The following is a 14,996-nucleotide window of genomic DNA, read 5'->3' as shown; positions in this document are numbered from 1 at the left end:
AGAGGCCTGAAGACTAAAACATAAAGAACAGTTGCCGGAATTGGATATGGTTTGTCTAGTGACAGACCAGGGGTGACATGATGGCAGTGTTCCGATATTTGAACGGCTGCCACAAAGAAGAGACAGCTATTTTCCAAAGTAACCCAAAGGCAAGAAAAATGAATGAATGGAAACTAATCAAAGAGAGATCCAACCTAGAAGTAAGGAGAAATTTCCTTGACAGTGAGAACAATCAACCAGTGGAAAAGCTTGCCTACGGAAGTTGTGGGTGCTCCATCATTGGAGGCTTTTAAGAAGAGACTGGACAGCCACCTGTGTGAAATAGTATAGAGTCTCCTGCTTGAGAAGAGGGTTGGACAAGAAGAACTCCAAAGTCCCTTCTAATTCTGTTATTCTGTCATAAGACAAATAAAACTGTTCTCCTCTAAAACGTTCCTGTATTAGCAGGTCTTTGGAAACTATAATAGTTCATATCAGAGATATTTAGTTTTCATCGTTAAAATGTTTAAATTCTAACTGTTCTTCAAGAAGACATTATATACAAATAGGAATACTAAAATGCTGAACACATGGCATAAGAGCAGAAAGCAGGTTACGAAACATTTTGCTTCAACTATGCATAAGAAGCAGAATCAATCTAATTTGCATGCTTGGAAAGAATTTCACAAATGGTTTGTCTTGTGATATGCAGGAGTAGTATCTGAGGACAAGTTTAAAGCCTCTTTGGGTACACAGTGTTCATTGTTTTTAGACTAAAGTTCATAATGGAATGAACTCCCCCGCAGGGATTCGGACCCTCACCTCTCTCCAGGCCTTCCGAAAAGCCGTCAAAACCTGGCTTTGCCGGCAGGCCTGGGGGTGATGAGTTCCCTCCCCTCTCGACATGTATGGTTGTGCGACTGTTGTCGACTTTTATTATTTGTATTTTGTCTTTTATGTTCCCCCTTTTTTTCCCCTTTGAATTGTTCGCCGCCCTGAGTCCTCCCGGAGAAGGGCGGCATACAAATAATAAAATACCAAATACCAAATAATCCAATAGGACACGTGCAACTATACATATATAACTATGTTTTGTCTATTTGTCCCTATATCCAAGCTTCTCAAAGCATATGCCATGCTAACTTTTAAATGCTAACCCTCACCCCTACTCAAATATGCACATGCAAAATGCAAAAAAATACAGCACAGAGGCCATGCTCTGTCATGGAGTAAAATGTTAGGTGGGCACTAGCTCATAAAGTGCAATCACTTAATAGCACCCATCAAGCTGCTCATCTATCACTGTAGCCACTTCTTTATAACACTTAATTTTTATAATTTTTATAGCACTATTAGCAAAATTAATTTGGAATATAAAAACAAAGGAAAATGTGTAGAAGGGAAACAGCATTTCAAGGCACTTAAAATATGCCAGTTGTTGATATTATTGTTATTATATTTTAATCCCACCTGTAATATATATATATATTTGGCAGGAAATATACCTAATATTCCTGCCTCCTATTTTTCCCACAACTATCACCCTGTGAGGTGGACTAGACTGAGAGAGAGTGACTAAACCACACAGCCAACTTTCTATATCTATCATTATCTTTTTATTTAATATTGTCCATTATTTATATTTGGGGAGGGACAAGGTCCATTTGTCTGAAGTATTATTTTCAAGAAAGAGAGGCAATGAATGAAATATTTTATAGCTAAACTTCTCTCCATGAAAATACCACTGATTGGCTTTTCCTCCTATATGAAAGGAAGTCTATAGAGTAAAAACAATTTTACTGCCATCAAGCTTGTAACCGTATCCCAGGAAATAGAAATGTCAACCATCTGTCAAATCTTATTTTAAAGAAGCAATCAAATATGAAAAAAATAAAATAAAACTAAATGGTATAATTTAATCTTGCTGTTTTTCTATTCTTTCTTTAATCTCTAATTAACATAAACTTCCCATTTCTAAGAATGCATTAAAATGCCATAATTGAGATTCTTCTGAATGTTTTAACATAAAAATGAGGGACAAAACATTTTCTTGTATAACAGAAATTATTAATCTAATTTTCAACAAGATACATAAAAATATGGATTAATACAAAACATCCTCAGAGAGGATGATGGAGAATAATTTGGAGAATAATTTGACTCCCTCTTCTTTGTGGCAACCCCTGAGATATTGGAACACTGCTATCATGTCTCCCCCTAGTCCTTCTTTTCATTAAACTAGACATACCCAGTTCCTGCAACCGTTCTTCATGTTTTAGTCTCCAGTCCTCTAATCATCTTTGTTGCTCTTCTCTGCACTCTTTCTAGTGTCTCCACGTCTTTTTTACATCGTAGTGACCAAAACTGAATGCAGTATACCAAGTGTGGCCTTCCCAAGGCATTATAAACTGGTATTAACACTTCACGTGATCTTGATTCTATCCCTCTGTTTATGTAGCCTACAACTGTGTTGGCTTTTTTTGGCAGCTGCTGCACACTGCTGGCTCATATTTAAATGATTATCCACTACGATTCCCTCTCACAGTTACTACTATTGAGGAAGGTACCCCCTCTACTGTACCTGTGCATTTCATTTTTCTTTCCTAAATGTAGAACCTTACTCTTTTCACCATTGAATTTCATTTTATTAGATAGTGCCCAATGTTCAAGTTTGTCAAGAGCCTTCTGTATCTTAAGCCTATCTTCTGGAGTGTTGGCTATTCCTGCCATCTTGGTGTCATTTGAAAATTTGAGGAGTTCCCCATTTATTCCCTCATCCAAATCATTGATGAAGATGTTGAAGAGTACTGGGCCTAAAAGAGCCTTGGGGTACTTCACTGCATACTTCCCTCTGTGTAGATGCAGTTCCATTGGGGACTACACATTGAGTGCAGTTGGTCAGCCAGTTAGGAATCCATCTGGTAGTGATGCTGTCCAACCCACATTCTTCTACTTTATCTAGTAGTAGGTTTTGGTCTACCTTATCAAATGCCTTACTGAAGTCCAAGTAAACTATATCGTGGCATTCCTCTGGTCCACTAATTTTGTCACTTTGTCAAAGAATGCAATAAGATTAGTCTGGCATGATCTGTTTTTGACAAACCCATATTGGCTTTTGGCTATTACTTTGTTTACTTCTAGGTGTTCGCTAATTCGTTGCTTGATTATCTTTTCCAGAATCTTCCTGGATCTATTTTTTTCCCTTTTTTGAAAATGGGAACCACATCAGCTCTTTTCCAGTCCTCTGGCAGTTCCCTGGTGCTCCAGGATCTCTGAAAGATATAGTTCAGTGGTTCTGAGATCTCGTCTGCCAGTTCCTTCAGAACCCTGGGGTGAAATCTGTCTGATCCTGGTGATTTGAACTCATCTAGGGTAGACTTACTTATCACTTTCTTCCCTATTTCAATTTGTGTTCCTAATCTGATTTTTGTGGTGCTGTTTTTGATAGGTTGGACTGTTTTATCCCTTTGTGTAAAGACAGATGCAAAAAAATGCCACTTTCATCCAGCAATGGACCAATTGTTTAACCCTCTTCTTGTTTTTAACATGTTGGAAGAAGCTTTTTTGTTATTTTTTACTTTTGTAGCAAGCCTTTCTTCATTGTGAGCCTTAGCTTTCCTCACTTCATCTTTATAGACCCGGGCTATTTGCTGATGTTCTGCCTTAGTTATGTCCCGCTCTTTCCATTTTTTATACTTAACTTCTTGTCTTTCAATTTGTCAGAGAGTTCTTTATGCAGCCATGGTGGTTTCTTTTGGGAGCTATTATTTGTCTTCTTCATTGGTATTGTGTATTGTATTGGTATTGGGATTATTTGTCTTAAGTGAGATTGATCCCAAGTGGCCTTCTGAAAGGGCCTGAAGACATGATTTGCCTTTTTGCTTGAGGATCTGGTATGGTGATATAGAATCTGCAAAACATCAGGACTGCCACTGCGACTGACTACACTAACACTATACTATTTTTGTTGTTGTTATATATATGGGTATGGCTAGCTGATGAGAGCTAAATAGCTTGAAATAGATCTATACTAGTCTCCCTTTATTTATTTATCAGCACAAATACAACAAGCATATATATATATATATATATATATATATATATATATATAGATAGATAGATAGATAGATAGATAGATAGATATAGATATAGATAGATAGATATAGATAGATATAGATAGATATAGATATAGATATATAGATATATATACACATACATACATACATATATATCCAACTCTCTCTCCCTCCCTCCTCATATATGTGATACAGCTGCTACATAAATCAATCAAATAGAACATAAATAAGCAAATGTTTAGTAGTTTTAACTGAACCAAGAAGCAAATATATATACTCAAATGTTTGTAGCTTCCACCAAAATAGTATAGATAATATATCCACAAAATATTGTAAATACTTCAATAACCATGACAGCTTAGTGGCATTTGTACAAATTTGACTTGCAAATCCTATGTTCTTTAATAGACACTCTGAATGCTGTATGTAATAACTTGAGGGAATAAAAATATAACTAACAAATTAATGCCCTTTCTTAAACACTGATATTCACTTATCTTCCTTCCATTTACAGTATGGGATGGTCTGCTCCCCGTGACAAAGAAATTGACATTTTTAAAGCCCACCGATTAAACCTATAATTTTATGCAAACTAAATACAGTAATGCATATATATAGTGTTTCTCCTTTACCTGTATAAGTTGTGAAACTGAAACAGAAATAATAAATATTGTGGGGTGGTTTTTACACGTAGGTAATGTGTTCATTTGCTTACCTAAGAGTCAATTTACTAAGTGAATATTTGGATAAGCAATGTAGCTAAAATGTTACATAACATCTCTTTGTCAGATTTATTCATACATCTATTTGCTATATTCTTCATCTTATAACAATTATAAGACGACAACTCCCAGGAAGCAATCAGGGCAGAAATAAATGTTAGTTAAAGGGGCTTCGTTTAAGGTTAGAAAGGGAGACTACTAAACAACTCGGGAACGAGTTCGAACCAGATCAAAACAAACTGTAGCTGGAAAGGTGGCTTACGTTTGATTCTTGCTACTCCTTGGCAAAAGCTCCGGTTGTAAAGAAGCAGAGAGGCCTCATCCTCTCAGGAAAAGACAAACGTCACACTTTATCAACGGGAAACGGTTACGAGGCGGTCGTTAATTTATCCGGAAACGAGGAAAAGCGGCAGGAACGGCGGGAGCTGGACCGGGACTTCGCTACCGGTGTGTTCTACGGCAAAGAGGAAGGCAAAGCCGGCTTTGGCAGAAGAAGAAGAAGAAGAAAGAGGGCGAAAAGCTTCGTCACATCCAAGGAGTGCGCGGAGAAGATGGAAAGGACAGTGGCAATCTGCTGGCTCTGGCGAGGAAGGAAGAAGGAAGGCAGCGCCACGACCCCTCAGGAGGGTCAGGGAAGCAGGAGGGAGGAGGAGCAGGGAGGGAACCCGAAGCGGCCTGGGGAAAGCGACAAGTGCCCATCGGTGGGGGGGGGGGGGGGGCTTCCAGAGTAGCTGTCACTGCAGCTCGCGAGTCCGGCGAAGGAGCGGCGGAGTTACCGGGTGCTTGGCAGCCGCTGCCCCGCGTCCCTTCTATACCGAGAGCGGGAGGCCCGCTACCTACCGACGGTCCTTCCTCGGGCTCGCGGCGGCAGAAAGCCGGGCGCCAACTCAGGAGCGTCTCTTCACCGCAGCCTTGGTACCGGCGCTATCTCCAACTCCCTCCCCCTTCAGCCGCCTCCGGGCCCGTCAGCGAGCACGGCAACGAAAGAAGGAGCCCGCCCATTGGACAGCAGCCCGCCCCTAACAATGACAGCCTTCATTGGCTTCCTTTTCTCCCCCCCCCCAATTGCGCGCGCCCGTGGGAAAACGCGGGGGGGGAGGAGGGGGAGGACGGAAAGAGGTTTTATGGCCGGCTGGGAATCGCCGGCCGGAGTGCGCGCGAAGGGGGGCGGAGCCAAATAAAAGGCGGAAAGAACTTCCCCCACGGAACCTCCTCAAGCGGTTTCTTTGTCCCGGGTAGATTAGCGGCGGAGGACCGTTCGGGTTTCCGCTTCCGCTTTGGTTTCTTGACATTGTGAAGGCGGCTCGCTGAATATCAGGTATGGGTTGTTTTGGATGCAGGTCTCTTTCTCTTCTCAATCCCCAAGTTTCCGTCTTTTTCCCCCATAAATATCTGCTTCTGTTAGGGAAAAAAAGTTCCATCGAAGAGGCGAGAGTCATGGATATAATGCATGGTTTTCTTCGAAGCGGCGGGTAACTGCTGTTTCTTCTTGAATGCCCCACTGACTATATCGTTAAAAACAAATAGATTACTATAGGCCTGTTGCGCTTTTAATAAGCCGATTTTTCCAGATTAATCAGACAAACAGATAAGACTCCACGGGATAACCCTTGCAGGAAAGGCAAAGTGTTATATTCCTCTGTAACTCATGTACTGGAGCATAAAGTTATACGGATTGACGTTTAGCCCACCTTTTGAAGATTTAGAAATTGCATACAAGTATGCATCCAAGATAAATTTATATTGACAAATGTAGCAGTGGTTACGGTGGAATTCGTTTAAATGCTGTTTTTAATTCAGGATTTGTTGATTTAATATCTCTTATATGGTAATGAAAACAAACACTTCAATTGGTATTGGAAACAAGTATGCTGTACAGGAACACCCATTAGTGAATTCAAAGACACAGGAATGTTTTTTTTAAATCACAAAATTGGGTGATGAGAAGAAATTGCACTACTGTGATACATCATAAGCTTTGCATACCAATGACAGTGGTCCAATCATTGTGATGTAATAATAGCTGAAGATGACTAGTAAAAAGCCTGGGAGCACTATGCAAGTGCTCTCAACATCCATGGTGGAGGAATGGGCGGTATGATGTTGGTTACCATATAAGAAAAGAGGGGAAATGGAGAAAAGATGGTTCCAAAGGTGATTCAGTGGGAAGAATGTTCCGTGTTCTATCTGCTTCCTGTAGTAGCCACTTTAAAGCATGTGTTGAAGATTAATTGTGACAGACAGAATAACAGAATTGGAAGGGACCTGGAGGTCTTCTAGTCCAACCCCTTGTTCAAATAGGAAACCCTATAACATTTCAGACAAATAGTTGTCCAATCTCTTCTTAAAAACTTTCCGGGTTGAATCACCCACAACTTCTTGAGGCAAGTCGTTCCCCTGATTAATTGTTCTGTTGGGAAATTTCTCTTTAGTTTTAGGTTTGGTCTCTCCTTGATTAGTTTCCATTCATTGCTTCTTGTCCTGCCTTCAAGTGCCACTTCTTTATGGCAGATATTAGAATATTCCAATATTCCAAGTGTGGTCTTATCAAGGCATTATAAGGTGGTATTAACACTTTATAGGAGCTTGATTCTATAGTTCTGTTAATGCAGCCTAGGACTGTGTTACTTTTTTGTCAGCTGCAGCATACTGCTTGTTCATATTTAAGCCATTGCCCACTAGGACTCTTAATATCCCTCACTTAGTTACTTCTTTTCAACTATGTACCACCTATTCTATACCTGATCATTTGGTTTTTCTTGCCTATTTTTCTCACAGTGAATTTTGTTTTTGTTAGATAGAGCCCAGTATTCAAGTCTGTCAAGATCCTTCTGTATCTTGAGCCTATCTTCTGGAGTGTTGCCTGTTCTTGTCAGCTTGGTGTCACCTGAAAATTTGATGAGTTTCCCTCCTACCCCCTCATCTAAATCATTGATTAAGATATTGAAGAGTACTGGGCCTAAGACAGCGCTTTGGCGTACCCTACTGCATACTTTTCTCCATGCAGATGCAGTTCCATTAAATACTATGTTTTGAATGCAGTTGATCAGCCAGTTACAAATCCATTTGGTAGTGATGCTGTCTAACCCATATTTTAATAAAGTAGTGATCTACTTTATCAAATAGCTTACTAAAGTCCAAGTAAATTATATTCACAGCATTCCTCTGACCCTCCAATTTTGTCGCATTGTCAAAGAATGCAGTTTCTCTGGCATGATCTGTTTTTGACCAACCCATGTTGGCTTTTGGTTATGATTTCATTTGTTCACAGATTCATTGCTTGATTATCCTTTCCAGAATGTTTCCAGGTATTGATAAGCATGTCATTTTCTAGATCCAATTTTCCCCACTTTTTTGAAGATGGGAACTACATCAGCTCTTTTCCAGTCATCTAGTAGTTCCTTGGTGCTCCATCTTTGAAAGTCAGCTATTCAGAAATCACATCTACCAGTTCCTTCAGAATGTTGGGGTTCTGAAAGAGAGAGAGAAGAGAGGAAATAATGAAAAGCAATTTTTAAAAATCTTTCTAGAGTTCATGAGATAAATTCCTGGTTGCTCAAAATACTCAGTTTTGACATATGCCACATTTTGAGAATAAGAAATTGCAAGCATATTAAATTGCTCTTCTAAAACCTATGATTATTTCACATACTGATTTTTCATCTTTTAAAAAAAACACTCACAATAAGATTTCTTACATAGTGGTACATGGAGAAGAGTTGTTCAGCTATAAAGCCGAACTTTATTGCTTATAATGTAACTTAATGATTAATTTAAAGTCACCTTTATAATCTGGATGTTTCAGTAGCCATTTTATATTCTTAATCTTACAGCAATTGCATTGATTTTTATTTGCTTGTTTTATCTTAATGTAGAATTTGTTTAATAATTTTTATTTCACTTTTCTATATGTCTGGTGATTCTTATCATAAAATTCTATACAATTCTGGTCAGTAACTTTAATACAATTTTGATTGATTGATTGCCTTGGAAGAAAGTATTTTCCAAAACAAAAAACTATTTATATAATTGATGCAATTTTTTTTCAGTGGAAAAAGACAGTTGGACCTCAGACAAATTAATCAGATAATGTGAATAAAAAAACTATGCCTCCAAAAAAGATAAAGATAGAAGCAACATTACTTTGCCTGGTCACTTACTAGAAGCTATTAAGTGAATTAAATTATTGCATATGTGGTAGCTAGTGCAAATAGAACACTACTTCTATTCCTTAGGGTAAAATAAAAGTATGTCAATTGTCAATGTTTCTGAAACGTTGTTAGATATAGTTCCTTACTGTTATAACTGCAACAGATAATTATGATTATTTTAATGTGGCATGGCAGATTTTCTGAGCCGTAGGAAGTTAGGCAGTACATTTCCCATGTACAATAGAAAATTTTGATTTTGAGTAGAAGAGGATATATGTAGGTTTGAATTGTGGAGTCCTTGGTGCTGTCTAAGCATGGTTTGCTTGCATACATTTCATTATCTGTACTAGTGAATGTGGAGGTTGTTCCTTGTTTATATACAACAGCTTGCCCTCCAAGTTTTGATGGAGGTATAGTTTTACAGCCGAGGTGGCGCAGTGGTTAAATGCAGCACTGCAGGCTACTTCAGCTGACTGCAGTTCTGCAGTTTGGCTGTTCAAATCTCACCGGCTCAAGGTTGACTCAGCCTTCCATCCTTCCGAGGTGGGTGAAATGAGGACCCGGATTGTTGGGGGCAATATGCTGACTCTGTAAACCGCTTAGAGACGGCTGAAAGCCATATGAAGCGGTATATATGTCTAATTGCTATTGCTATTACTATTCTCCTTGGAGTTCCTTGATAAGAGTATTATTTTCTGCTTGATAGTTTGTCTGGTGTTAATCCCTGTTTGTCTGCGTATTGGCTGCTGGAGAGGACATATTGTGGCCTTTTTGTTATTCCTTGCTTTTTTATTGCAATTTTTGTTTATTTAGCTATCTGTCATCTATCTGTCTATTGAATTTATTTGCTGCCCAGCTCATATGTAATGACTCTGAGCAGCTTAAAATATTTACACACGTCTTTTGAATGTGTGTAAATATGTCAAGTAAATTTAAGATCAAAATGCCCAGAATCATGGACCTCATAAACTTCTGCCATACTACCTACCTTCAGTTTGATGGACAGATATACCAACAAACCAGAAGAACATTCATGGAATCATCATAATCATAGCAGAAGCTGTAATACAGCATCTAGAAATCATAGCATTCCTACACATTCAACAAAATATGGATCTAGAATGTAGATGATATTTTCATTATATTAATGAAAAGGAACAACTAGAGAAGTCAACATAAAACAATCAACATCTTCAAAAGAATTATATTCATAGAGAAGAAGGAAACAACATACTATCCTTCCTGGATATCCTCATCAACAAAGGAATAAATAGCAAATTAGAAGCAACCTGCACTAAACCAGTATTCCATTATCAAAGTAATAACCCCACCTATCATAAGAGAAACTGTATAAGAACACTTAAGATAAGACACCTAGAAAATTCAAAAAAGGAAACATGTTGCCTGTACAATATCTTACAATAAAATAGATACCCACACAACTTTAATCAAAAAGTGTGTGACCAGCTAACTATAGCACAACCCAATGCAAGCTATGGAAAGGATAACTCTACCATACATCAAAACAACCAATATATTACAACTACATGCAGTCACTACAGCACACAAGGTAACTAAAATCCTCTGAAATATCTTAACTAAACCAAAAGAACAGTAGCCCAAGGGAAAAAGCAGGAATCATCTACAACATGGAGTGTAATAATTGTAGCAGTCACCATAACAGAACGCATTCATGAACATCAACTGGCAGTCATAAGACATGATGAAAACTCCTTAATCTTATAGATTGAACCACAGTTTCAATGGGAAACAATGAGCATTGAAAAATGCCTGGAAGTTGCGTATTCAGACAAATCAGCCATCAACAGACACATAGAAATAAACCATGTTAACACACTATTCAAAAGAGAGAACAAAAAGACCAGACATTTTCTCCCCCATAGCCAGCATCCAGATAAACAGGGACAAAACACCAGACAAACATTCAAGCAGTAAAGAGTAACCTAATCAAGGGACTATGAAGGTGAAAAGCATATCCCTGCCAACACCGGCAGGGCAAGCTGCTACCCTGTTTCCCCGAAAATAAGACCTCCCCAGATAATAAGCCCAATCTGAGGTTTTGAGCGCATGCGCTAAAATAAGCCTCCCACGAAAACAAGCCCTCCCTGAAAATATTGCAACACAGCAGTAGCCATGAGGTGACCACGCTCACTGCTTCCTGCACCTTAAAAAAGAAAGACCTCCCAAGAAATAAGGCCAAGTGCTTATTTCAGGGGTCACAAGAAAATAAGACCCTGTCTTATTTTCGGGAAAACACAGTGTAAACAGGGAGCAAACCTCACATTCACTTGCACTCATTAGCCAACTTACCTAGTTGGGTAATGAATGATTTGCAAGAAACAACTAAGCTGAAAGAGCATGAAGGACTCCACAATATTGATTTTGCAATACTCCAAATGAACATGCACTGCACGTTTTGTGAGTTTTACTTTTACAAATCTTTTCTCAGGATTATGGGCCATGGTCATGGGAACGGTGGTGAGCTTCCTGATTACAGGCAATGGAAAATAGAAGGTACCCCTTTGCAAAATGTCCAGGAAAGGTTGGCTAAATTTGGTCTCAAGGACCCATGGCTTCGGTAAGAGTTGGTACATATGTAATCCTTCATTTGTTCGTCAATCACGAAAAATATTTTTATGAAACAAAACAAAAATAAAGTTCCCATTCTAGATAAGTCATTAAGTACTTTGTTTTCCAAGCATTTTTACCCTATATTTGGAAATATAAAGTAGAATCACTCTGAAATTTTGGAATAGAAATATAAAAGCTGATAATTAAGATTTGTGAGGACATTGCATAAGAGAACTAGATTTCCTTATATGGTCTAATCGGTTCTTCAGAAAATTCGCATCCTTAAATTTAAAAAAGTTTCTTTAAAATTATACAGCGCATACTTTGAACAATATCCAATTTGAATTCAATATAAATTTTCTTTTGCTAAGGCCCTGCTTGAAAATATATTATCTTATAAATGGTTTTCTGATATATATCCTGCACATTATTTTGCAAGTTTTTGTACTCATTAACACTAATAATAGATTTTTTAAATTGGAACTTTATTTTTCACAATTTTTTTTTCATTGTTATCTTTATAAATGCAACTCAAGTGCAGATGACACCACGTGCTCTTCAAAACCATTTGCTTTTGAATGTAGATACTTTTATCTATACACATGAACTTATAGAACAGGACAGATAGTCCACAACCTACAACCACAATTGGAACCAGAATTTCCAGCAAAAGGATTGTTAAGTGAGTCATGCCCAATATTTATGGCCTTATTTACCATGGTTGTTAAACAAATGCCAGTTACCAGCGCCCAAATTTTGATCACATGACCATGGGGAAGCTGCAATGGTCGTATGTGTGAGAACCAGTTACAAGTCATTTTCTTCAGTGCCGCTGTAACTTGGAACAGTGACTAAACAAATGATTATAAGTCATGTACTGCCTGTATGGCTTTCATAATTAATGAAGTACTCATTTGAAAGAGAGTGATAATGGTTGGAACGTAAGAATTTTAGTTGTCGCCTGATTTCATAAATCCCATTCCTTATGCAACTCTGTTAGGTTCTGTAAAGATTAATTTTGAACTGAAAACATTCGGAGTGAATATCTAGTAAAGGTGTAAATTGCAAGATAATCATTGTAGCTTCAAAACACTTTTTTTTGTAGCTGCCTCGTTAAACAGCTCTATTAAGTGGATTGGAGATTACAGCAAGAAGTAATGGGAAATTATATGAAGGCTTGTGAATATAGCTATGAGGATTCTGATTAGAGGCCCCAAGTTATAAATAGTAGCATCAGGTATTAGAGAACATGTGGGTTAAGTGATGAAGACATCAGACTAGAAACTGGGAGATGGTGAGTTCTAGTCCTGCTTTAGACATAAAAAATTGGCTAGATGACTTTGGGCCAGTCACTCTCTTTCAGCCCAGCTTGCCTCACAAGGTTGTTATTGGGAGGAAAATAGGAGGAGGGAATATTAAGTATGTTTGTGCTTTGAGTTATGTAGAAAAATAATAAAGATGGAATATAAATTAAATAAATAAATAAGTAATCGTTCTTAGAATAAAAATAGAAACACATTGTATATTTCTTTGAATATACTTTATGTATAAAAATAATAAAGATGGAATATAAATTAAATAAATAAATAAGTAATCGTTCTTAGGGCAAAAATAGAAACACACTGTATATTTCTTTGAATATACTTCATGTATAAAAATAATAAAGATGGAATATAAATTAAATAAATAAATAAGTAATCGTTCTTAGGGCAAAAATAGAAACACACTGTATATTTCTTTGAATATACTTTATGTATAAAAATAATAAAGATGGAATATAAATTAAATAAATAAATAAGTAATCGTTCTTAGAGCAAAAATAGAAACACACTGTATATTTCTTTGAATATACTTTATTCTAAGAAGGAAGGCTATTTGTCCCACTCTCATCTGTCAGCACATACTCCATCCCGTTTTCCCAGGAAACAATAAATGCCAGGAGAGGCCTTTTGGCTAAGTGATGGTGATACAGCATGGGTTGCACAGGTAAACCCACCAGTGGCTGGCCAGGTTAGGTGGTCTTAATAGAATGGACCTTATAAATTCATATTAGTTTGGCTTTTCATTCTAGTGCCCTGGAGTCCCAAAGTTGACTTTTAGCTGCAGTGAACCTTCTCCCCAACTTCCTCATAAGTATTACAAATAGGGCTGAACAGTGTGGCAAGACCCTGTAAAGTGGGGGCAAAGGAAGCCAGACGTGGCTGAGAGATAGAACAGAGGTAAAAGCTGCTGACAGCTTAAGACGAAACAGGAACTGCTCTTTCTTGTATTTTTCCTATGTACTTTGCTGTAACATTCCAAATGAACTTCTCCCTTTCGAAATGTCATGCTTGTCTCGTGTATGGAAACGCCTTGAGAATGCACCGTGTGGAACACGGCATAAAAGTAGGATCCTGGGCAGAGCTCAGTTCAGTTCAGATGTTGGTGTGTGAACACGCTGAACTCGATGCATCCAATAAACCTGTTTCTCTCACTTTCGTGGTCTCAAGTCCTGCTCTTTCGTAAGTAGATTACAAACCACAATCTGCTGCAACAATGGTGAATCTAGAGAGAAGAATGGTATATCAAATTCCAATAATGTACTCAATTTTTAGGTGTACTTAATTCTGTATTGAAAATATTATATGCAAGTTAAACTATGGGTTAAAAGGTAAGTTGCAAAATTGTGTAATTTTTCATCTTTTTATCTTTTTTCCTCTAGCAATGAAGCGTGGAGATTCTCAGGCGGCTTTGCAAAACCAGCCACTTTCCTGGACGCACTCACCAAGGGATTCAAATGGGGGTTTGCCGCCTTTGTCGTGGCACTTGCAGTTGAATATACATTTTTCCCCCCCGAAAAAAATAAGGGACACCACTGAAGATTTGTTTGTGTCTTCTAGGACTTGAGTCCATTGTATAGTCTTGACGTTTCATGGAGTGGAGCACATTAAAGCTCTCCAAAGAAGAATATATGTGTGGTCTCTCTTTCCACCACAATTATGGGAAGTAATGTGGATATACATCAAAACAGCCCATTATTACTTAAACACCATAGAAAGGCTGCCATTTGTTTATTTTTGCCCTAATGTTTTTCTGCTTTGTTAGGAAAGCTAGGAGAACACCCATAAGCCTAAATTAAACACAATTCCCATACACCATGCCCTCCTCCCTTTTCCAAAACGGATATGGTAACTATTATTAAGATTTGCATTTGTATCATATTCTTTTTTCTTCACACATTTAGAGTGAAATATATGGATGCTGCTAAATCCATCTTCCCTCAATTTTATCCCATTAATACCACTATGAAGTAAGTTACATCGAGAAAGCCATTTGATCTAGGGGTGTCAAACCCCCAGCCTCACATCATGACTTGATGTATCGTGACTTCTTTCCCCTTTGCTTAACCAGGGGTGGACATGAGTGAGTTTGGCACTCCTGATCTAGACCAAAAGCATGATTTAAATACCGACATGTCAATTCAGAAATCCAGCGCA

At 38.0% G+C, this 14,996-nt stretch overlaps 2 protein-coding genes across 8 annotated transcripts in view; one reads left to right on the top strand and one right to left on the bottom strand.

The window, feature by feature from the left end:
- FAM126B (family with sequence similarity 126 member B) overlaps positions 1–5,826 on the bottom strand; it is a 59,527-nt gene extending 53,701 nt beyond the window's left edge. For 3 of the 7 annotated variants that reach the window (XM_032211180.1, XM_032211154.1, XM_032211198.1), the window contains exon 1: positions 5,618–5,825. The gene's annotated coding sequence lies outside the window, so the exon portion shown is untranslated. Of the gene's footprint in view, positions 1–5,039; positions 5,259–5,617 lie in introns of all 7 variants that reach the window. The other 4 variants (XM_032211162.1, XM_032211171.1, XM_032211188.1 and 1 more) reach the window with 3 other exon arrangements.
- A 165-nt stretch (positions 5,827–5,991) lies between these two features.
- NDUFB3 (NADH:ubiquinone oxidoreductase subunit B3) lies at positions 5,992–14,467 on the top strand. The gene is made up of 3 exons (XM_032211210.1): positions 5,992–6,095; positions 11,399–11,527; positions 14,222–14,467. The coding sequence occupies exons 2-3, from the start codon at positions 11,403–11,405 to the stop codon at positions 14,376–14,378; spliced, it is 282 nt and encodes a 93-aa protein (XP_032067101.1). The 5' UTR covers positions 5,992–6,095; positions 11,399–11,402; the 3' UTR covers positions 14,379–14,467.
- The last annotated feature ends 529 nt before the right edge of the window (positions 14,468–14,996 follow it).

Source organism: Thamnophis elegans, chromosome 1 (genome assembly GCF_009769535.1).
Source record: "Thamnophis elegans isolate rThaEle1 chromosome 1, rThaEle1.pri, whole genome shotgun sequence".
Lineage (NCBI taxonomy): Eukaryota > Metazoa > Chordata > Lepidosauria > Squamata > Colubridae > Thamnophis > Thamnophis elegans.
The sequence above is the reverse complement of the archived record's forward strand: the minus strand, read 5'-3'. Positions and strand labels throughout refer to the sequence as shown.